Source organism: Hibiscus syriacus, unplaced genomic scaffold (genome assembly GCF_006381635.1).
Source record: "Hibiscus syriacus cultivar Baekdansim isolate YM2019G1 unplaced genomic scaffold, ASM638163v2 tig00117056_pilon, whole genome shotgun sequence".
NCBI lineage: Eukaryota > Viridiplantae > Streptophyta > Magnoliopsida > Malvales > Malvaceae > Hibiscus > Hibiscus syriacus.
Genome location: NW_024063539.1, coordinates 5,713,498 through 5,738,165, shown reverse-complemented (window position 1 = coordinate 5,738,165; position 24,668 = coordinate 5,713,498). Strand labels below are relative to the sequence as shown.

General features: G+C 34.4%; 1 protein-coding gene across 3 annotated transcripts in view; it reads left to right on the top strand.

The window, feature by feature from the left end:
* LOC120198188 (AT-rich interactive domain-containing protein 5-like) overlaps positions 1-24,668 on the top strand; it is a 29,592-nt gene that overhangs the window by 2,836 nt on the left and 2,088 nt on the right. Inside the window, exons 2-11 of one of the 3 annotated variants that reach the window (XM_039199553.1) lie at positions 8,515-8,524; positions 20,360-20,706; positions 20,806-20,939; positions 21,039-21,078; positions 22,527-22,579; positions 22,772-22,817; positions 23,762-23,851; positions 24,035-24,154; positions 24,273-24,324; positions 24,471-24,528. In XM_039199553.1, the coding sequence (XP_039055484.1) occupies positions 20,383-20,706; positions 20,806-20,939; positions 21,039-21,078; positions 22,527-22,579; positions 22,772-22,817; positions 23,762-23,851; positions 24,035-24,154; positions 24,273-24,324; positions 24,471-24,528 (917 nt within the window). In that variant the 5' untranslated portion in view covers positions 8,515-8,524; positions 20,360-20,382. Of the gene's footprint in view, positions 1-8,514; positions 8,525-19,877; positions 20,094-20,249; positions 20,707-20,805; positions 20,940-21,038; positions 21,079-22,526; positions 22,580-22,771; positions 22,818-23,761; positions 23,852-24,034; positions 24,155-24,272; positions 24,325-24,470; positions 24,529-24,668 lie in introns of those variants that run through there. The other 2 variants (XM_039199551.1, XM_039199552.1) reach the window with 2 other exon arrangements.

Here is a 24,668-nt window from a genome sequence, read left to right as displayed (position 1 = left end):
ATCTCTTAGAGTTATATTATCAAAATTATTAGATTAAAGTATTAAAATAATCATTAAATTATGTTAAATTGATTTTTTATCATTAAAATTTCAAAAACTAAATGATCTTTAACTTTTCAACTATTATATTAAATTTATCAAACTGTTATAAATAATCTTTAAACTTATCGAAGTTTATCATTATTTTAAAACATGAAGTGATTATTTTTTAATAGTAGTGATCATTATAAAGTAGTATTTGTTTAGAATCTTTTTTAGCCTTTGAAAACACACACATCATGCAGACACAACACTCAAATTCGAGACCTCTAGAGAGATTAATATTTCCTTTACCTATTGAGATCACAATGGGTTGATCAATTACTAACTTGAATAGAAAAAAGTTTAAGGACCAAGTTAAAAGTTTTGTCAAATTTAGGACTAAAAGTAGTTTTATTCCTTTACTTTTGTTTTCTTGAAATAAATTATTTTATTTTTTTAATGTTTATTTTGGGTGTGGCCATGAATAGTAAATTGAAGAAGGATTGGGGTTATATTAATTATATAGGGCCGCCCACCTAGCAACGAAGTATCCAAGTCATTAGTGTACGTAGTACGTTCTTTGTTGCGGTGGAGTTGTGTATAGGATGGGAATTGAGGTCCTAAAATTATGATTAAACCGTAGTTAATAGTTATTGGAGAGTATTGGTGGAATATCCACCATCGGATTGAGTGATGGCTAATTCTAGCCATTGATTAGTCAGTGGAAAATATTAAATTCCCTTAAAATACCTCATTTTCTCCGATTGAGAATGCCACCTATTCCTTATTTTCAACTTCATCTTCTTCGTATTATAAAACCTCCATTGTTGAATGTACGTATAGAGAGGAAGGATTTAGATTGAAATCTTGAATTGAAGGAAGTTTTTCAAATTTAGATGTGAGGTAGTTTACCCATAAACTAGCATGAAAAGTTTGACTGGAAATTGTTGAATTAGGGTGTGCGTTCATGCAAAACAAGGTAAAACGTGATGAACCCTAATCCGCCATCTTTGTGTTCATTTAGTTTTGACTATTAGATTAATTGATTGATTGTGTGTAAATGGCATTTGAATGTATTTGTATGTGAACCAAAGCTCAAGATATAGAGGGAGCTTTAAAGAAAAAAGGTAAAATAAAAAGTATATAGAAATGTTCAAGATTTTATTATCTTTTAAGATTTAATGCTCAAGCATCACGTATGCAGGAGTATAAACGTTCATTGTCAAATGATTGGGAGTCTTTGAACAAGTATTATCATTTGCATTCACTCTATATTTATTAAGAAAAAGGCTACACAAGCCTTAATTTCCTTCTCATTTGCCTCCATTTGCTTCTTTTTTCCTTTGGTCTCTTCTATCATCTTCCTCTCTAAACCTTAAGCTATTAGACTGGGAAGATAAGTTAGTCCAAGCATTTAGAGTCCTTCAAGAGATTCGAAAGTAAGAATCAGCTTCATCGTTTTATGAATTTCATAAAGAACCTCGTTCTTTTTAAAGTTTAATGGCATGAAGCTTGAAAAGAATTTTTGAAGAGTTCATGAATACCAAGAGCAAACCATGCATTCCATTTCGTTTAGTCGTAAAGTAATGCCTTACAACCCTAACACCTTATCACTATTTATTACATTAACCCTAAATTATCAGCCTAAGTGGAAGCACGGAGGATCTGTGCCTTCTTTAGGGTGGAGATCTACCTATTGTAAAATCTGAATTTACTTCTATTAGTTCTCTATTTTATTAGTTGTGTTTATTCTGAAATTTTATTTATATTCACCCTATACAAAAATTCATGTTATTAGTATATATATATATGTCCACTGTTAAATATTTTTTTAAATCCATCACTGAGATAAAATCAAATAAATGTTATCGTCTTTATTCATCTCTTGCATCATACAACCATCATCATCATTATCATTTATTAACACTGTAACTCAACATCGTCATTGCTAAATTTCACTATCAACACCAACGTGTCCTTTAATCACACCATTTTTCCTACTCTTATTTTTAAATTAATGATTAAAATTGATTTAAACCGATTCAGTTTGAAAAAGGAAAGTTGAAAAGTTTGAAAATAAATAATAAACTACTTAATTATTATGGAGATGCAAATATGATTTCTGCATATGTACGTGTAGTACTTAAATCATTCCGTCATTCACTGCACACATATATATAATAATAACCTTCACATTTCAACCTATTTTGTGTGCTTAATTTGACTGTGCCATTATGCTTGTTTTCTTTTTATGCAGCCACGGCTTGGTTTTTGATTAATTAACTAAGTAATTAATAATCCTCCTATATTTCACACATATATTGTTCGTGGTTTCTCTTTTTATACATCAAATCTAAGCATGAAGAGCTGTTAAAGTGGGTAAGTACCTAAAAATAATTAACATCAAAGTGCTGTTTAAATCATTGTTTTATCATTGAAGTTTTGAAATTTTTATTTTTTAACCACTTCATATCATTTAACCATAATCACATAGAATTGTCATTTGATGGTACGTTGATTAAAATATAAAGGTTTCCATTCAATTTATTAAAATAGGTCAATTACTGTATAAGTCCTTGTTTATACCTCAAATTACATTTTAGTCTTTCTATTTAAAAAAATCAGTAAAATAATTAGGACGGTGTAGGTCGAAGGCAAAAAGTGCAAAACGTTGATTGGGTGGATGCATTACAATTCGTCAACAATGTGGGATTTATGGTTATTCTATTTTTTCCAATGTGAAGCGCGTGGTCGATGTCGTCTGCGTCACGCAATTATCCTCGCAACGACTTCATTTCTTCACACAAAGACCGGCCAACCTAATTTTCTAACTTCATATTCAATATTTTCCATTTGTAATTTTTTTTTTAAATCTTCTATTACTCCAATGATTAAATATATAATTGTTATATTTAGAAGTATCAGATTCAAACACCAAAGACTGCAAAGATATTTAAACTTTCATTGTCAAATAGATGAATATTTAAAATAAATACTATTTATATCATCTTAGATTAATAAAAGAAATTTCGAGATAGTATTTACTAATGATATCATTTTTAAAAAAATTAAATATATTTTTTTATGAAAAATGTAAAATAATTTATCTTTTATATTTATATTATTGCATGCAACACTTATTATAATAAATTTATATATAGGCTTAAATTTTGAACTTTTCGAAATAGACATCTTAACATAAGAGAAAATAGATGTTTCGCAACGGTTAAAAGGTAAATATTATTGAGTAAGCATGTAATGTATTGCTAAGGGATATCGTTTTAGTTTTGATTGATATTATATTATTAACTTAGTTTAGATATAATTAAAAGGATAATAGACGGAATCAAGCACCAACATATCTTCAAGAAGAAGTTTAGTGATCGAGGTCGGCGGGAAATCAATAAGAATCGGATCCAAGATGATTAAAGAAGCAAATTTCGCCAAAGTATCGGCAACTTTGTTTCCATTATGAAGAACATGTTGAATTTGAACACACCAGTTACGTCTCCTCAACTCATTGAGATACCATCCTAACGTGTGAGTTCCATTGTAATCCAACTTAAGAATCCTTAAGGTTTCTATACTATCAAGTTCAAGAATTACCTGACGAAAACCAGCATTCCAAGCGAAGTTAAGACCAACAAAGGCACCCCACAACTCAGCATCAATTATCGAGCATATTCCAATAAACTTTGCATTACGAGCACGCCAAATATGCCAAAGAGTCACCGCAAACATCAAGTGCCAATTACTAGGATTTTTAGCAAAGCTTGAATCTCCCTGCAAATTACAAGCGATCCAATCTGGAATATCTAGAGCAAAAAAGGAGTTCAGTTATCATGCAAAATTAATTCATTCCAAACATGGTAAGCAGCTGGGCACCAACGCAAAACATGGTCTATGTCTTCACACACAGCCCCTCAAATCGAGCAACTCGTATCAATTGCAAAGTGACGACGAACGCGTTCATCATTTGTCATAAGTTTTAGACGATAAACAAGCCACATGAAGAGTTTAATCCTTGGGAAACCTTGAAAATTATGGATAATGTTCCAGACTTTATTATTAGAAATAATTGCGTCACCATGTCTGACAGCATAAGCTGATTTAACGGTAAAGGAAAGATCGTTGTTACAACGCCACCCAACACAGTCCTGGTTCATCATGTTGCTCGGACCTTTCAAAGCAGCAATGCGTAATAATATATCATGAGGCAATAGTTGCTCAAATAACTGCCAACGCCAATCACCGCTCGGAGTAGCCATATCGGCTATCGAAACATGTTAGGAAACTGCTTAAAGCAAAGAAACTGTAAAAGAAACTTATACCATTTGAATGAAATCGTGTTTTTACAAGGAAGCACCAATATGCTATATAAACAGCACTGTAACTCATGCTCAACTTATGTGCATTGATTACATTCAACAAACTAACTACTCTAACAACTTAACCGTTGCCGCAACAGACTGCAACAGTCTAGTAACCGATCTTGGCACGTGTATTATTCCCAACAGCATCTATACTCAACATTCCCTTTGCTTTTTCTTTGTTTTGAACCAAGTGAACCTTTACTCGATCGCGAAAATATTCAAATGCACCTCTAGCTAATGGTTTGGTAAAGCCATCTGCAATCTGATGTGAGGCTGGCACATATTGAACCTGTAGTTGTTTAGCAACAACCTTTTCTCGTACAAAATGCATATCGAGGTCAACATGCTTGGATTGTGTATGATAAACCGGGTTGGCACTCATTGCAATAGCACCCGAATTATCACACCAGATAGTGGGTATTATAACCGAAGCTTCACCCAAATCAGCAAGTACATCATTGATCCAAGTGACCTCTGCAGCCACATCAGCAAGACTTTTGTACTCAACTTCCATGGTTGATTGAGAAACCGTCTTTTGTTTCCTTGACAACCAAGACACCAAATAATTGCCTACAACAAAAGTTTATTGGATCGAGAGCATATTGGTGTTGCTAGCAGGCAACAACAAAAGTTTACTCACAAGGCTGGATCAAAGAGCTTTGCTTGTATAGCTAATGACGAGGTATTATAGATTATTCACATAGTTATTTGTATTCCATGTACATACTAACTCAAATTAATTATATTGTGGCATATTGTAGGAAAATACACCTGGTTTTAAAGTTGGACGAATCAAACTCTTCAACATGACACATACAAAAAAGGATGGCACTCCTATGACTGCTGAAGCTGTAGAAACTATAGTACATTTATTGGATAGAGGATTTGAATTATGTTTTATTTATATATGTAGTATGACATTCTTATTTGAAATAATTATTTACTTTATTATTAGGAAAAATTGAGGGATATGAAGCTATGGCTTAAGTAATGGTCTTGTTAATGCGGATGACATCAAAAATCAAGTTATTAATGACGTTTTGGGTCTTGAAAGATTTGGACGGGTTCACTGTCAAGGATCATTCGTTACTCCTACCAAATATTTTGGATCTAGTTCATCTCAGTACATGTCATCACAGTCTCAGTCTTCCCAATTAGAAGTTAGTCGTTTAAAACAACAGTTGGCTGAAATAGATTAAAAAATGGGCTAATATGAAAGCCAAAAATAAAGCGAGGGAAGCAGCGAAAGCAGAGAGAGAAGCAGCGTATCAACAGAAATATAAAGAATTTGAAAATCGACTAGAAGCTATGATGCAGATGATACGGAAAATGCAACCTCAAAGTCCACCATCTTAGGGCTTATTTATGTTATATGTTTTGTTAATGTTACTAAACAATGTTTAACTGCATTACCTATTACGTTAATGTAAACTTTTATTTACTATAATGAATTTGAATTTGGTTGTTATGGAAATAGAGTTTGTCGTTATAGATGTCATGCTTGTTGGATATTGGAATATGTTGAAAATGTAATTTGGGGTAACCGAAGAACGAAAATCAATTGTTGTCAATTTTATGTTCATTAGTGGCATTTGTATAAAAAAATGCCGCTATATAACACAGACAATACTGGCGTTTTACATAAAAACGCCACAAAAATTTTAGATAATTTGTGGCGTTTGTATCCAAAAACGTCGCTATATACCTAATCTTTTACGACATTTGTTAAAAAATGCCGCTATAGATATAGATTGTTTGTAGCGTTTGTATCCAAAAAACGTCGCTATATATCTCGACCTTTTGTGACATTTGTTAAAAAATGTCGCTATAAATATATATCTTTTGCGGCGTTTGTTCCAAAAAAACCGCTATATATATTGACATTTTGAGGCGTTTGTTCCAAAAACGTCGCTATATCTCTTCACCTATTGCAGTGTTTTTTATTCTCAAATGCCGCGAACTTTAGTTGCGCTAGTTTACCTGACACTTCTTGAGGCGTTTTTCGTATCGCCGCAAGTATTTTTTAACATCGCTTAAAAACGCCGCTATATGTCTAAAAAAACGTCGCTAAACCTCTGTTTTATTGTAGTGATTCTTACGTTTTGGGTTCAAACCCCACCAACAACTGTTATTAATTCAATTTGTTTTCTATTCATTCAACTGGACACGTGCACCATTTGATTATATGAAAAATTTATTAAATTAAATAAAAATATTTAAAAAAATCCAATCACATAGTGACACATGTCACAATCTGATTGAATTGCAGGTAGTTTAATTGACAATATTTAAATAGTTAGGTGACCCGATTGACAAGATTTAAAAATCGGTGGTTAAAGTAAAATGGATAAATAGTTAGGTGGCCAATAGTATAGTTTACCCTAAAAATTAATATTTTATAAATATTTTACTTTAATTAAATTACATTTATATTTTTAACTAATTTATAATTATGCGTTTAGTACTTTATAATTTAACGTTTTATAAATTAATTTAATGGGGTTTATTGTTAACGATGTTCATTCACGCCGAAGAGCGTTGTAAAATTTTTCTACGTTGAATATATCAATCAATTTTTTAAAAATATTTTATCATTTTTTTATTTTATATGACTTAACCTATGATTAAACTTATCTCCTAAAATTATATACTTAATAAGAAAATAATGAGAAGGAAAAAGTAATAGATAAGATGAATATGTCTTATCACTTAAAAAGCATAATATATTTTAAACAAACATCACATATTTTGATTAAGTTAATAATTTTTAATTAATATAAAAAATTCATTTCGTTTTACCTTTTTACTAGTATCGGAGGAACGATATAATACAGGAGTGGGTACAATAGTTTTACCCATTTGAAAGGAGAAGAAAAATTGGTTAAAGTGAATAGAACGTTATCGTCCTTGGTCTGGACACTATTCATGCAGAGGCAGGACAGAGATGAGTGGGAACCAGCTGCGTTGTTTATATTAGTTCGTACGGTACGATGTAATGTATCGGGTCATTTTGCTTTGTTCATGCACTTAAGTCGTATTATAGTGTTGAGTAAACTACAAATTTAGTACCTCAACTATCACTTTTTTTATTTTGATCATCTAACTATTTCTTATTTCAAAATCATACTTAATATTATGTTTTAGTTTTTTTTGGTCACCCACCGTTAACGTTGATGCTGACGTGTCATAATAAAATAATATCATATCATTATTAAATTTTTTTTAAAAAAATACTACGTCAGTAATTTTGCTACTTTTTCAACGACGGATAACCAAAAAGAAGTCAAAATCTAACGTTAGGTATGAATAATAGTAAGATGACCAAAATAAAATAAAAATGATAGTTGCAATACTGAATATGTAATTTACCTTATATTTTTATCTAAATACATAAATGGTTTAAATTAATATTTAATTTTTTAACTAAAATAAATCAAAAAACCTAATGCATTTTCATATGAATATTTAAAATATCTTTTAATTAATGTCACATTTCAAGTAATGAACCTTTAAAAGAAAATAGGATTAGTTTATATATATTCATGATAGAAATTTTTGTATGTGTTGTGCATATATAAAATTCATGATAGATATTGTAAAATCCTGAAATCCGGGTTAGTGACTAAAATGAGAATTTTTGAAATTTAGGGATCAATTTAGGAAAATTGAAAAGTTTAAGGATTTAATAAGGATATTTCAATGTTGGATCTAAGGGTAATTATGAAAAAATTATAAGGATATTATGGTAATTTAGCTGGAAAGATATTTTATCTCCCTTATTTAAGGAGATAACACGTGGGAATAGAGAGATCTGGAAGCTTTCTTTCTTCTTCTTGCTTTCTTCTTCCCGTGGGTTCAAGCTAAAGTCTATAAGGTAAGTTTGCTTCAGTTGGTTAATTTCTTGAATTTATAAGTTGGGATGGAGTATTTGGGTATTATATAAGCTTAAGGTAAGCTTATATAAGCTTAAAACATTAAGCAAAGCTTAAAACATTAAGCAGAGAAAATTTGAAAGGAAATTTGATTAAGGGTTGAGAAATGAATTCTTGATATAAAGGGGTTTTTGAAGTTCTAAGGATGAATTTGACTTGTCAAATGGTTACTTAAGAAGTTAGAGGAGATAGAATTGAGTTTAAAACACATGGAAAAATTGATGAAATTCTTTGATTCAAGAATTATGGTGAATTATGAGATATGGTGAAGTGTTATAGTATTATAAGAAGGTTTAAATATGTAAAGATAAGTTTTAAGGTATAAGGAGGAATTAATAAGTAGAATTTGGGATCAAAACAAGATATTTTCGTGCTCAAGATGTAAATTTTGGGTAGTGTGCATCGGTGCATCTTCAATGTGCATCGATGCACTCTCAAATAAATGAACATCGAATGCGATTAGTGCATCGATGCATAAGGAGTGCATCGATGCACCCCCTTAAGATTAAAACATCGAATGTAAAGTATGTACCGATGCATGGGTGGTGCATCGATGCACATGTTAAAGAATGCATCGATACACTGTAGTATGTACCGATGCACTTCAATAGGAAATGGAATAAATCATTATTCAGTTTATGAAATTATATATTATAGTATATTAATTAGATACTGATAAGTATCAATATATGATTGTGTAGACATCGATCGAAAGCAAAGTTCGGATAAATCGACAGAGTAAGATACGCAAGGAAGAACAAGAGATTAAGAGTGTTCATCGTGACCAGGTGAGTACATGATAGTAAATATATGTTATGTTAGGGAATTTAGACTTGCGATGAGTCTAATTCCGATATTAGATTACATGAGTACAAAGATACAAGCATGTTGCATAGGATGTTTATGAGTAGATGGATATACATATATGAATTTAGAAGTTAACTGCATATGTATATACGATTTATATGAATGTGTATTGTGTGATAATTTTGATAGCCATGATTTATGTGATAATAAGATGTAGGATCCTGTGATGATAATATATATGAATATAAGTTTATATGAAATAAGATCATGTGATATGAAGGTGGTATAAGAATATAAATGATTAATTAACATGAGATATATGACCATGTGAAAGCGAGAATATGTATATGTGAATATGTGTTATGAGATAAGAATCATAACTATGAGCTATATGTGAAAAATAATACAAATAAAAGTGAAAAGTTATGTGATACGTGAATGTGAATTTTATGGAAATATGCTACGTGAAAGTAAACTATGTGCCTATGTGAAGATGTGAAATGATATAAAAGAGAATGCCCATGTCATGTATTATGAGAGCTATAGGTATAGTTGGCATGCCAAGAGTCGAGGGTTCTACGTGGTCCTAGGGACATAGTGGTCCTACGGGACAAAATTCTACGTGCCCCTAGTGGGAATTATACGAGTTGTGGTGACAGCATAGTGCACAACCTCTATGTACTCACATACCTTAAGTTCTCAGTAGTGTGCATGGGCTTTGAAAAGAAAATATAATTGGATATAATGATATGTATGTTTCTCGTGAAAGGGTACATGTGATATGTGACATGTAGAATTGATATGTTAGGATTAGATGATAATAATGGTAACAAGTGCAAGTGTGTTATGATGATGTGATATGATATGATATGATATGTGGTTATGTATGATAGGATCATAGTAATTATTCATGTATTGTTGTGTTTGAAGTTATATTATATGTTTATGTTAAGTATATGCATATGATAAAATAGAATTAATTACAAGGAAATAAGTAATGATAAACATGTTAAGGATTGGTTCAATAAGTATGTAATGATGATGTGTATTATATGACATTTGAATGCTTTTGTTAGTTTACATTGTGCAATTACATGTCTCACTAAGTCTATGACTTAGCGTGTAAGTGTGGATAAGTCAGAATATCAAGTTTCAGATCCGTAAAGTAGCATATCTCTGCACTAAATTCATATCAGAAATATTTTGTAAAGTATGTTTTGTTATGTAATTCAATATGTTGGCATGTAATTAAGTCATTAAATATGTATGCTCTGATAGAGTCTGTTAAGATTTTAACATGGTTGTGTAAAAGAATTTCTTTATATAATAGAAGTTTTAAATTTTCTATGGTTTTTATAAGAGTATGTGCTTTGACTAGTAAATGTGACACCTCGGATTCGTATCCGGGTCGGATACGGGTTGGGGGTGTTACAGATATCATTAATAAAATAGATAACTAGCATAAATTTTTTGTACTTATTTTAACAAAAAAAATACTCTAAATGTCTAAATAAAAAAGAATGATATACTTTATGTACATATTTCTTAAAATAAACTATGATATATAAATAAGTTTAGTATGTAGTATCAACTACTATTTGATCTAATGGAATAAAAATATTAAGTTATTTAAGTAATATCATTATTTCAAATCTCGATATTATGAATAAATCAAATTAAGTTAAAAGGATTATCTATATAATGAGACTCTATAATATCTAATATGGACTAATCGGTTAATGAATCATAAACTAGTTATTATATCAAAATATTACCTATAGTGATCAAATATATTATATTTTAATAAAAATATAAATTTAAGCTTTTTTAAGGAAATTATAAATTTAAGTCTTAATACAAAAACATTTATAAATTCTAAACACAAATTATAATATCGAAGAAACTAATAATAATAATTGAATGCATGGGTAAAGGCAAGTAGTCAATAAAAATTAATTTTAAATGAATTTCCGGACCTTTAAAACCCAATGGGTGAGTCCAGGACTTGAAATGGTAATAGATGTGGTCCAACCTGTCTGTCCCGAAAATATTGAAGTAAGTGGTGATTTTCCCGGTATATCACCGGTGATCGGTATTATTACTGATCTAACACCGGTCAGATTATATTTCTCGATCTAACACCCTTAGCAGGAAAACGTGCCCCCTGCATCGAGCTATATGCTGATTTGGCGCCACGTGGAGGAAAGCGCGCCCCTGAACCGCGCTATACGCTGACTGGATACACGTGGGGTATAGCGCCCCCCCTGATACGCGCTATATGCCACGTAGGGGTATAGCGCGAATCAGGGGCCGCGCTATACGCCGTACCAAAATTATATTTAACACGATCCCTAATCCACGCTATATCTTTTATAATATAGCACGGTGCAAGTACCGCGCCTTATATGCTTATAAATACTCTCATCCGGCTCACATCTCCTCACATCTCTCCTCTCTTATAAATTAATACAACAATTCTGTCAACGAGTAATAATTCTCGTCGTGTGATTTTTCGTTATAAGGTAATTTTGTTATAATTTTTTAATTATACTTATTGTTTATTATCATTACTTGAAAAAATATTATACTAATTATTTTCAATTAATTTTTATGTTTGTAAAATTGAAAAGCGGGTGCATACGTCGAAATAGTTTTGCGGTGCAGGTAATAATATAAAATTATATTATTTAAATTATTTACATTGATGTGTAAAAAATTTATTGTGTTATATTTTCGTTCATATATAATTTATTTAATCAGGTTTGTTTAAGTTATTTTTTTTGCAGATATAATATTGTCGCACTTTTAAACTCAAAGAATGACGTGACTTTCAGCTATTGTTTATTATGATGGTGAAATTCGAGAAGATGAAACCGCCATTGTTTTCGTATCAAATGAGCGTGTTAAAATATCATTCAAGAGAAACATAACTCTTGAGGAGCTAATAACAAAGATTTTGAGGAAGATTCATGTTGGAAGTAACAGAAGAATGTCGTCGTTGCAGTACAGATTTCCAACATCATTGTTGCCATTAACTTATACAGCGTTCGAACTTTCGAACAATGATGATGTTCAAATGATGGTTGAAGCTCAAAGTAATTATTCAGACGCCGCTATTGAGATGTATGCACATTTTGTTCAAGTGCGTACTGTTCGGGGTCAATCTTTAAGCTCACACTATGGGCTGACTGAACAAGTTGATCAAGTTGACAGACCGACTACAATAATGTGTAATGATTTTAATGCCATAATGGGGAGACATTCATCCGCAACTCCTTACGATATGTACCGAGGTAGGTCCATGAACAATACGTATGGCAACACCGCGTCCAATTCAAGGGGAATGCATTCATCTGCAAATCCCTTTGACCTTAATATGGAGATGCCATCGACGCAACCATCTGTGCAGTTTCCATTTGACACGATGGCTTCAAGCTCCAGGGGGAGGCATTCGACTGCGAGCTTTTTCGATCTCAATGTCGATATGCATTCCAGTTCAAGGGGAAGGCATGCAAGTAGTAGGTTCTTCGACCTAAATGTGGAGAGCATGGAGGAACCATCATCTCCACCAGAAGAACCGCTTCGTGAGCCTGGTGCGGATGGTGCTGAGACTGGACTATTCATTTACCCAGAATCACCGCAATTCAACTCCGATGATGATGAAGTTCCAGGAAATACGGCACAAACTGACCCTCCTGCACACATGTATGAAGCTGATTATGGTGCAATGTACGGGCCAGAATTTGCGGATATGCCTCATCTCGGTGACTATAGATATTACTCATCAATAAATGATGGTGAGTTATCTTTAGGCATGGAGTTTTCAAGCAAAGAAGAAGCGATGATAGCTATCAAAAATTACAATATCCGTAATTCTATTCAGTCCAGAGTTAACCGATCGACGACCGAAAAATATGTATGCTATTGTGCCCGACGCGAAAATGGATGCAATTGGATGGTTCACGTATCGAAAATGAAGAGGAAAAACAACATATGAGAACTAACAGTATACAACGGTCCTCACACATGTTGTGCTGGAGGGGTCAGTCAAGATCATCCGAACTTGGACTCTGAAGTGATATGTCAAGCCATCATGCCCATGGTAAAAGCAAGCTCTCATATAGCTGTTGCAGTGTTGATTTCAGCTATACAATCGCAGTATGGGTACACCGTCTCCTATAAAAAAGCTTGGTTGGCAAAACAAAATGCCATTGTCAAACTTCATGGCGAATGGGATGCATCTTACAACGAACTTTCAGGTTGGTTTAGGCTGGTGCGGACGTTGAATCTTGGGACAATTGTGGACTTCGAAACCTCCTATGCATACCATAATGATCGAGTTTTTCGCGAGCGATGCCAATTCTATCGGGTTTTTTGGAGTTACCCACAGTGCGTTAATGCTGCCAAATACTGCAAGCCTGTGGTCCAGATCGACGGGACTTTCTTTTATGGAAAATACAAGCAAGTTTTATTATTGGCAGTTGTCCAAGATGGCAATCGCAACATTCCTCTAGTTGCTTTTGCTCTTGTCGAAGGAGAAGATACATATTATTGGGCCTTTTTTCTCTGAAATTTACGTGCACATGTTATCACGAGGGAAAAAATTTGTGTCATTTCAGATCGCGGAGCTGGGATCAAAGCAGCAATGGAGTCTTTGGGTCCATTGTGGCAACCACCCTTTGTCCAACATAGGTATTGTCTCCGACACATTGTTGCGAACTATCATGGAAGGTACAAGAAGAATGATGAGCGTCAATTAATTGTGCGCATGGGTAAGTGAAAGCAAGTTAGTAAGTTATACATTTTTTGATCATTTTAATTTTGCAAAGAAAGTAAGTTAGTAAGTTATACATTTTTTGATCAGGTTACGAACTACTTCCTCGAACGTTTGAATCAATGCTTCAAGATTTGCGGGCGAAGAACGAGGAAGGTTACGAATACATCAGCCTAATCGATAAAGAAATGTGGACGAACGCATATGATGGTGGATATCGATATGGACACATGACGACCAACTTGGCTGAGGCAATAAATTCAACCTTAAAGGGTGCACGTCACTTACCTGTAGCGGCTTTGGTAAAAACTACATATTTTCGTTTGGGGGCGCTTTTTGCGAAGCTCGGGGGACAAGCTGAAACCTGGATGCAAGCGGTCATGTCTATCACCCTAGATTAGTTGCAGATCTACATAAAAAAATTGCTGCATCAAATGGAATGTCTGTAACAAACTTCTCTAGAAGGCATGAAATGTTTCGTGTCACAGAGTTGCCCCAACCTCTTCAAGGGATTGAAGTTGTGTCGTTAAGAGTAAATCTAAGGGACAGAGCGTGCGACTGTGGGTTTTTTCAAGCTCTGAAGTATCCATGCTCTCATGTGATAGCAGCTTGCTCGTATACACGTCAAGACTATAACCATTTTGTGGATCCCGTATACCTACTATCTGAAGTTTTTAAGATATACGAATTTGAGTTTCCCCCATAGGTAATGATAAAGACCCTGATGAGGTTCAAGATTGGGTTCCGATTGTACCAAATTCGAGTTTATTGAGGGAGCGTGGTCGTCCAAAATCCAATCGAATTCATTGCGATATGGATATTCGAGAAAGATCTAGACAAGACAGAATATGTGGCCATTGTAGAAACCCAGGACACACTAGAAAAACATGTCCACTTCTGTTGTCATCAAGTAACAGTTGATGAGGAAATGATGTATTTGTTTATCAAATAATAATTCTTGTATTTTAATTTGCATTTACTTCAAGTTAATGTCATTCGATAATCGCTGATGAAGATTAAAAAAATGAACACAATTATTAAATTTTATCAAACTAATAACAATTTGATATTTAAATACAACAAACTTACAATAAGAATAAAGTGGTAAATGATAACCAAATTACAATAACTGATATTAAATGGTAATAAACAAAATTAACTAAAATATATTAAAAAAAAGTCCAACAAATTTAACAAAAATAAAGTAAGTATTAAATGAGAAATAATAAAAAATTACAATTAAACAAAAAATCTATCGATGCCTACGGCGCGAATGTGTTCCGCATGGCGGTGGCTGTCGGTCTCGAGGAGGATTTCTTCGTATCACTGGTTCTGACTCCTCGCTGTTATCATCATCGTCATCGTCATCGTCGTCGTCACCATCATCATCGTTGTCATCGTTGTCGTCCTGAGCAGGTACATCAGGTTGATGAGGAGCTGATGACGATGAAGAACCTCCATAGAATAAGGACCCTGGAGGTGTATGACTGACTATCCCACCGGCATACAAAAACTGGGAAAACCCAGACATCGCTGAGTGTGAAAACTGTACAGGAGGTGTCTGTGCTGCGGCCATGGGTGATGAGGATGAACCCGCTAAATATCCAGCATATGAACCTCAAGTCGGATCTACAAACATAGACCCATAATAGCCTCCAGAAGGGGTCATCTGTGACGGTGGCGGGGTCATAAAACCAGGTGAAGGCGGCGGCGGCGACATCTGGTAATGGAAAGGCGATGGCGGCATCATATATGGTTGCGGCATCATATATGGCTGCGGTGGCTGCTGGGAAGGTCCTGCTGATGCAATTGAGGATGAACCGGAAGCACCTTCTCTCCTTCCACGAGTCGGGGGACGATGGTGCTGTGTCGGTGAACGTCTCTGTCGACGTCGTGGAAAGGTCTGCCCTCGTGCATCCTCGGGAAATAGAAACGGTTTCCCGTTACTGATGAACCACTCATAATAATCCTCAGCATACATCAAGAGGTCATCAAAAATGGGCTCTCTACGGGGAAGGCGCCGATGTCGATCCTCCCACAACACGACCCACCCATGATGCCTCACCAGCCAATCTGTATCTGTCTTGCCGCGTCTATCTAAGCTATGCAACTCGTCCATATTGCGAGGTGCTTTCGGAATTGGTTGAAAACAACCAAACTGCCGGAGCACGCGATCAGTGGAGTGCCACTCGACGGTCGCATAACAGATCAGAGGGACCAGCACCATCCAAACATCTGATAGACCCCTCAACTCAGGTGGGATCACCGCCCTAACATCATCAGTAGAATATGGCACCCATTCAAACTAAAACAAATAATATATAATTTTTATCAAAATAATAATCTAATTATATAACTATAATCTAAAATCGATTTTTAAACATTAAAATTCATACTTGTGTGCCAGCCTTCTGATCGATTAACACCCTAATTTTTTCTTAATCATTAGGTAGCTCCTGATGATTTTTCCTATCATTAGACCACCTATTCAAGGAAAAAAATTGTTATACGCTGTATAAAATTATTAATATACAAAATCAGGTTTATAATTACCTCAGAAGTAGTGGAAATACGAATGGGTTCTTCACAATGGGACATAAAAAGGGTAATCGATACCAGCCCAAGACTGCAGCAGCAGGAGACATCCGCCGATAGCATTACGCCTGTAGTCAGTGGCTCCACACATCTCCCTGTACAACAAAGCCAAAACTGTCGAGCCCCAACTGAATAATCCGGCGAGATGAAAGTCGCTAAGATGTCGCAACCACATGCAGTGAACTAGGTTGCGCGATTTGTCCGGCATCAACAACCCTCCTATCAGCTGCGGTATGCATGCCCGTGCATACATCTTAACCTCATCCTCATAGGCGTCTGCGCTCAACTCCCGAAAATTGGCATTTAACCAATTTAACGGTATCCTACCTCCGATAAAATTTTCCCGGACACGTCTTAGACTATCCCGACACTAAGTAGTCCAAGAACTGGAAGTTATCCCCGATATCACATCTCCATCCACCGGAAGCCCCAGGTGCATAGAAACATCCTCAAGCGTGATCGTGCACTCTCCGCACGGAAGATGGAATGTGTGGGTCTCCGGCCTCCACCGCTCTACTCAGGCAGAAATCAGGTCTGGCTCTATCTTACAATGACCCTGATATCTACCTATGTAACCGAATCCAGCCTCTACTAAATACGGCAAGACACAGCTGGGTATCACTAACTTAAGATTCCTAATAAAAGGATCTAATACACGGTCATTCTCCTAAAAATAAATAATTACAAAAATTAATTCTTAATCTAATAATCATGCATTAAATGAATCAACTAATTATTACTAATAATTTAAATTAAATTAAAACGTTAAAATGTTACCGTATTAGTAAGGTGTCGAGATATTTAATTCTTAATCTAATAATCATGCATTAAATAAATCAACTAAATATTACTAATAATTTAAATTAAATTAAAACGTTAAAATGTTACCGTATCAGCAAAATGTAGAGATATATGATTTCCATCCGAGCGAAGTATATTGCCTTCTATTATATATCTGCACAAGAATTATATTAATAAAATATTAAATAAAGTAAAAACATAATAATAAAAATATTATAAAATATACCTTAAAAGAGAGTATTTGAGAGAAATTTAGAGAATTTGAAAGAATTTGGTGTGATAAAAGTGATTGAGGATGGGGTATTTATAGAGAGATGGGGACGTGAAGGGATGGGTACTTAGGGGTATAGCGCACCCCCTGCACCGCGCTATACCCCACGTGTCAGATATCCAGGTATAGCGCAGATCAAGGGGCGCACTATACCCACGTGGCGCCAGATCACCGTATATCGCGGGGCAAGGGGCGCGCTATACCCACGTGGCGCCAAATCTGCATATAGCGCGGTTCAGGGGGCGCGCTTTCCTGCTATGGGTGTTAAATCGGAAAATATAGTCTGACCGGTGTTAGATCGATAATAATATCGATCACCGGTGATATACCGGGAAAATCGCCGAAGTAAGTGGCTCAAAGACTCAACCCAATAAAATAACACTGTTGACTCGTGCCCTCGACTTCTAAATATGTAAAGAGATTAAATTTAAAAATGATCACAAGCATGCATGTATTCAACCATACATAGATTCCTATTACTCAATTCACTAAATAATGTCTTTATTCCTTGTTATTATCATTATTCACTCACTTGTTATCATGTATTTATACCCGTGTCACATACATACATGTATTCAGCAATTAACACTCACATATGAGTAAACATGGATTTGTTTCACTAAACAATGTACTTATTCAACAACACTCACATCCGAGTAAACATAGATTCATACTTCTCGATTCACTAAATAATGTATTTATTCGTTTTAGTTGAACTGTACACCAAGACTGCCCTATTCACCGGAGATTCTGAACTACAGCAGCTCCTTAATATTTTTCAGGTACACTACGATGCCCCTCTCTAGTCCCTACATCACCCATTATGGAGTGGTGTTTCCCATTTTGATAGTTTCCAATTTTCATCGTTGCAGGTTGTTGGGTACTCCAAATGAACAAATGTGGCCTGGAGTGAGCAAACTACCAAACTGGCATGACTATCCCGACTGGAGCTCTGAGAGTCTGTCATCAGCTGTTCCTAATATGGATAGCGATGGGCTAGACCTGTTATCGAAGATGTTGCAAAACAATCCCTCGAAGCGTATTTCAGCCAGGAAAGCCATGTAACATCCTTACTTTGCAGATCTGAACAAGGATTTTCTTTGAAACTGCACAGGGGATAACATGGGGGGGGGGGGAGTTTTGTAGTAAAAACTATATGCTTCTCCCAAGCATTCGTACGATTAGGACTACTAGTAGTTCCCCCCCCCCCCCCCCCCCCGATTTGTTTGTTATTTTACTTTGGCTGATGAACTAGTAAAGAATAATTGAATCAACACATGCTTTAAAAATTTAGATTTAAGATATAATGTTTAATATTTGATGTCTAGGGTTTAGCAAGTAGAATTTAGCGTCTAAAATTTAGTGTTTTAGGGGTCAGTACCTTAGGTTTAATATTTAATGTTTAATATTAGGATTTATAATTAGTATTTGGGGTTTTAGGTTAGCGATGTAAGTGATTAAAGAGAGGATTATTTTTTCAGGTCTTGGGTTTAGCAGTTATGTTTGCAGGGTATGAAAAATCATGAACATATATTACCTTATAATTATCTTAAATATTTAAGGTAATATTTTATTAGGATCTTTTTAACTTTCGTTTATTTTATTTGAATACCTTTAAGATTGTTATAAATTTTGAATTAGATAAAGTAGATTACAGTAAACATTTTAAAATATTATATTATATATTTTATTATAATATATGTATTGATTGTCACATTTAGAGGTGAGGCAAAATCAAATTGATTTGAAGAAAATTAAATGTTCAATTAGAACCGATGCTAAAAATTTCAACTGCTATGTTAAAAAAATATAAATTTTAAATTGAGTTTAAAAATATAACTTTAATAACTTAAATTTTTTTTGTAATTAATAGATTGATCTTTAGGTTTGAATCTAGTTTCTTAACTCTACAAAATATATGTATATAATTATAGAAAATTGTTTAAATTAAAATAAAATTTTATTATAATATTATAAATATTGATAATTAATTTTAAACATAATTCAAATAATTTAGTGATTTGATTCAATTTCTTTTATAAAATTTAAATTATAAAATTCGACTAATTTCAATTTTGTTCTTGATAATAGTAACAATATGCATAGGAGGGGGGCCCAAATAGGAGATACGAAAATTGGGCTTAGAGTATAGCAGGCAATAGTATTGGTAACTTTGAAAGAAGCAAGATGGGGTGGCTCAGCCAGGCCTGGTAGGGGTGAGAACCGAGAGAAGGGGGAATTGAAACAACCAGAAGCGTAAGCCACCGCACCGCTTGGGCAAAATAAGAGCTAACGCACCATTTACTGGGTTTTGTTTGTTTGTTTCAATTCATTTATTATTATTAGTATTACGGTAATAAGGTAGAAGACCCAAGCAGCCAAGCCAAGCCAAGCCAAGCCGCGTGTGGCATAAAAGGAAAGAGACTTTGTATTTGGTAGCTAAGTTGGCAGTGGCGAGCGAATCCAAATCAGAATTCAATAATTCCAGCCTCAGGTGAAAAGTGTAACCGTTGAACTGTGTAAGTACGATACTTTCTATAGCAATGTTAGTCCGACAACGAGTGGCCGCTGCTGCCCCTCTCCCAATTGTTTCTTTTGAGTCAGTGATTCGGTCTGTTTCTAGGATTTATATGGTTTTGACAAAAGAATTATGAGTTAGGGTTCGGTTTTTGTATAACGTATTTGACAATTGAGCTTTTTGGAGATTACCATTGTCTCTTGTATTTCTTTTTCTTTTTTTTTTAATTTTTGGTACAGTAAATCATCAATTCAACTGTTGATGCAGACAGGAGAATCTATATAAGCAAGATGGGAGATACCGAAATGTTGGAACAACAGCTGCCCGAGGATTCTCAAGTTAACCTTGCTGATACTGCTTTCCAACAACAACAGCCCTCAAACCCCACTGAGGATCAAAATGCCAATGAAACAATAGCTGATGAGACTCTGACCATGCCCACTGATGTTGACATGACTGATACTCCACATTTGCCTGATGCTCCTCCTGCTGATGCTTCTCCTGCTGAACCACCAGAGAAGAAAAGCAATGGAGACGCTGCTCCCCTTCTTTCTACACCTAAATCTGAACCCGAGAGGGTGGAGAAGCCAAGGAGTTGGTTGCTGGATCCTGAGGTACATGAGAGAAATGTTCTCTAAGATCTGACATTAGCAAAAAAGCGTTGATCATTCTGTTTATCCTATTTTTAACTCATATTGTTGTTTGGTATATAGATGGTTGAGGCCGATGAAGCTGGAACACTAGAGGAGCGAGCAGCATTTATGAAGGAGCTGGAAAGTTTCTATAAGGATAGGTCATTGGAATTCAAGCCTCCTAAATTTTATGGAGAACCGCTAAACTGCCTTAAGTGAGTTTGTAGTGATCCTTGATTTGAATTTTCAGGTTATGAATCTACTCTTCCTCACAGTCTAATTTGTGCTTTTTTGTATATTTGCATTCGATGTAGGTTGTGGAGAGCAGTTATTAAATTGGGCGGCTATGATGTGGTATGCATGCATATTCTGATATCATTAACTGATGTTTTTAGCTTTTTCTCTGAACCCTTAAATCATCCTTTGCTATTCCCATTTACTTCACATAACAAGCACTGACAAGTCAGAGGTTACATTCGATTTGATTTATTAATGTGTGTGATAATGCATTATACTCCTAGCTAATGGCTTTAGGCTTTAACAAGTATACAGTTGCAAACAATCTGATTTCGTTTACGTGTAAACTGGTTTGGATTTGTTTCTTGTTTTTGAAGGTGAATAAGATTAAATTCTAGCAAGGCCTTGTTTTATTTATTAAAGATGCAGTAATTACTAAGTTTCCAAAGTTGTAATTTCCTATTTAACAGGACGATGACAGTTGTATTATACAATATCTAGAATGGAAGGTGGTATGGGTGCTAGGGATTGAACCCAAGATCTGATTGCAAGAGTTTTAATTTGTTTTGCTTCTAATTTGATGTATAAAGGATACAACACACGTTTACTGTTTTAAAGCATATTAGAGCAGGATAACTCCTTCAATTATGATTTTCCAATAAAGCGATTGTGTGACTTATGGGCAAACTTTTAATGATTCATTTAAATCCACTTCTGGAAAGGTATTAATAATTGATGTATAAGCAGGCCTCTAAATATAATGCAAGACACACACATTTGAGGGTAGCTAAGTTTGGGTGTGCTTGCGGGATATCATAGTTCTAGGATATTCTGTTGAGAGTTGGATTATAGAGTGAATTATCTGCAAACATTTTCAGAAAACTTTTGTGGCTCTCTATAAAAAACAAATATCCACTGTTGATCTTTAACTTTGTGTCATTAAATGGGTTTGCACATAATTATGTTTCCGTTAAGAAGTGTACAGAAGGTTGATTCAGGAAGTGTATAAAATAATAGGAATGCAATCGACCAACCCCTTTCACATGTCGTCCTTTCTTTCTTGTAACACCTAAGCCTTTACTTTTCTTCACTTACCATATTAATATTTTGTATTTTCTTAAAGCTTCCCAAATGGTCCTTTAGCAACATGACTCAAGAGCTTTAATCCAATGATATATGAAACATTAAAGTTCTAAATTTTTTCTTGATCTACATGCCAAGTCAAATATAGATACTCAATTCGATTTTTAGGGAGTGACTATATATGATTTAAGATCCTAACAGTCTGATAATAAGCTGGATGCATATTTACTCTCTAAATCCTTGTTTCCGTGAATAAGAGTTTTATGTCCTTTAGGATTACCTTTTGGCAAAAATTATTAATGTGTTGATTATTTACAATATAACCTGGTTATTATATGTTTTGCTCTAAACCCTGGATCGTGACCTGTGGGACATAGTTTGTGATTTTTAAAGGCTGGAAGATTGTTGGGAGTTTTCTCATGATTTACCTTCTTTTACATCATCAGTATATAAATTGATTTTTTCACGATCGATACTTATAGGTGACTGCATCAAAGTTATGGCGGCAAGTGGGAGAGTCTTTCAACCCCCCAAAGTAAGGAGAAAGATCGTTTTTTATTCTTTCTGTTTTTTCAATGCACATTTTTATGCAAAGTTATGTTTCAATCCCAATAGTTTCCCCGTTGCATTTGATGTTAACACAAAGTACTTTATATGACATGCTCTTTGTGGAAGTGTATATTATTCTCTTGATTGACTTTGGTAGCTAATTCTTTCTTTCTCCCAGGACCTGCACAACTGTCTCTTGGACATTCCGCATTTTCTATGAGAAGGTATGCTTTTTTGGCTGGGACAATTAACTAGCTGCCTTATTGTAAGAACTGTGGGTATAATACATGTAACTTTTCGCTCGCTGTGAGATGAGGCTGTTTCCATGCCTTGGAAATGTGACTTCTAGATCATAATGTACCAGTCTTGTTGTTCTGCCAAGACAATCCTTCATTGACACATTTAATTAAAATTAAACCATCAAGTGAAAAGGAAGAAAGAAAAGAAAAGAAATAGCAATGCACATGCACATGCACATGCACATGCACATGCACATGCACATGCACATGCACATGCACATGCATATGCATATGCCCTTTCTTTTGGTATCATGCATTAAAAATAAATGATACATATCACAGATAACATTCTTCCTGTGCTGGGAATGAATTTGGGGATTGTCTTGAGCATGTTCTTTGTGAAAGTTATATTTCTGCCACGTGCTTTTTAGACTAATGTGTATATGAGACAGACTTTACTTGTATCTAAGTTGTGTAGTTACTGGAGTAGATGTTTTGCCTGCCCCTCCCCAGCATATCTTTGAACCATTAGATGAAACTAGCCTAGTTTTTTTCTAGGTATAATCAGAATCATAGTGAAAGTTTTCAAAGACATGCTTATCCAAACCAAACTAAATAATAAAGATGTGGCAAACTGATAGCGATGCCAATATTTCTTGTGATCTGTCATATCTTTGAACCACTAAATAAACTAGAGTAGTTTTTTCTTGGTATAATCAGAATCATAGTGTAAATTTTCAAAGACATGTTTATCCAAACCAAACTAAATAATAAACATGGTAAACTGATAGCACTGCCAATATTTCACATAATCTATTTGACTGTCTGATTGGGTAAAAAGGAAAGTTCATTGATTTACACTTTTTTTGTAACAATAATTGTATTTGAGGTTGTATTTCCTATTGACTGATTGTTTTACGGTTGAGCAGGCACTATTAGAATACGAAAAGTATAAAAGGGAGAATGGTGAGATTCAACTTCCTGCTTCCCCACTGCCTCATGCAAGTGGTGAAAAGGAGGTAGGATTTTATTTCTTCATATTAGACAACAGTCTGGTGATATATTTTTGAGTTTTCCATCTTCCATTCGATATACTGACATGAAGCTGAATTTCATACGAGTAAACTGATGACATACTCTTTTCCTCTCACCATTTCTGGTAAGGCATACTTTTTCTAATGTTTTCCGAGTTTCCCGTGCAGTCAAGTGGCTTCCTTCCGGGGTCAGGAAGGGCACGCAGGGATGCTGCGGCTCGTGCCATGCAGGGTTGGCATGCTCAACGTTCTGTTGGATATGGAGAGGTTACCGAGCCTATCATTAAGGCCTGTTGAATAATTAAACCTTGTTATCATCTCTAATTTTTTATATTGTTGTATTCCTATTTTTGGATCATTTCTTATAATGCAAAAGTCTAAGTGGTACAAGAATTCCTCTACACAGGATAAGATCTCGAGTCCTACTCTGAAGCGTGAAAGACATCTCAAAAACATTGGTATGCTGCTATATGTTTAGATCTTTCTATTATATTTAAAAGAAAAAAAGAATTAAAGAATATCATTAATAATAATGTTGCAAAAATACACTTAATTGTACCTTTATTGCCATGAATTTTCATATTGTTTTTGGTTTCTTTTCCAGGTTTGCAGAAGCAGAAGACACCAATAAACATGGAATCTGGACATGAATCAGATAAGCAGTTAATATTTGCTAATCACTTAGCTATATGTTATTTTTATTTAGGGTTTTCTTTTTTCCGTCTCTGTTTACATTCTACATAATTGAAAGTTTAAGTTGAAGATGGAGACGATTTTTCATTCTATTAATTTACGAAAGGTT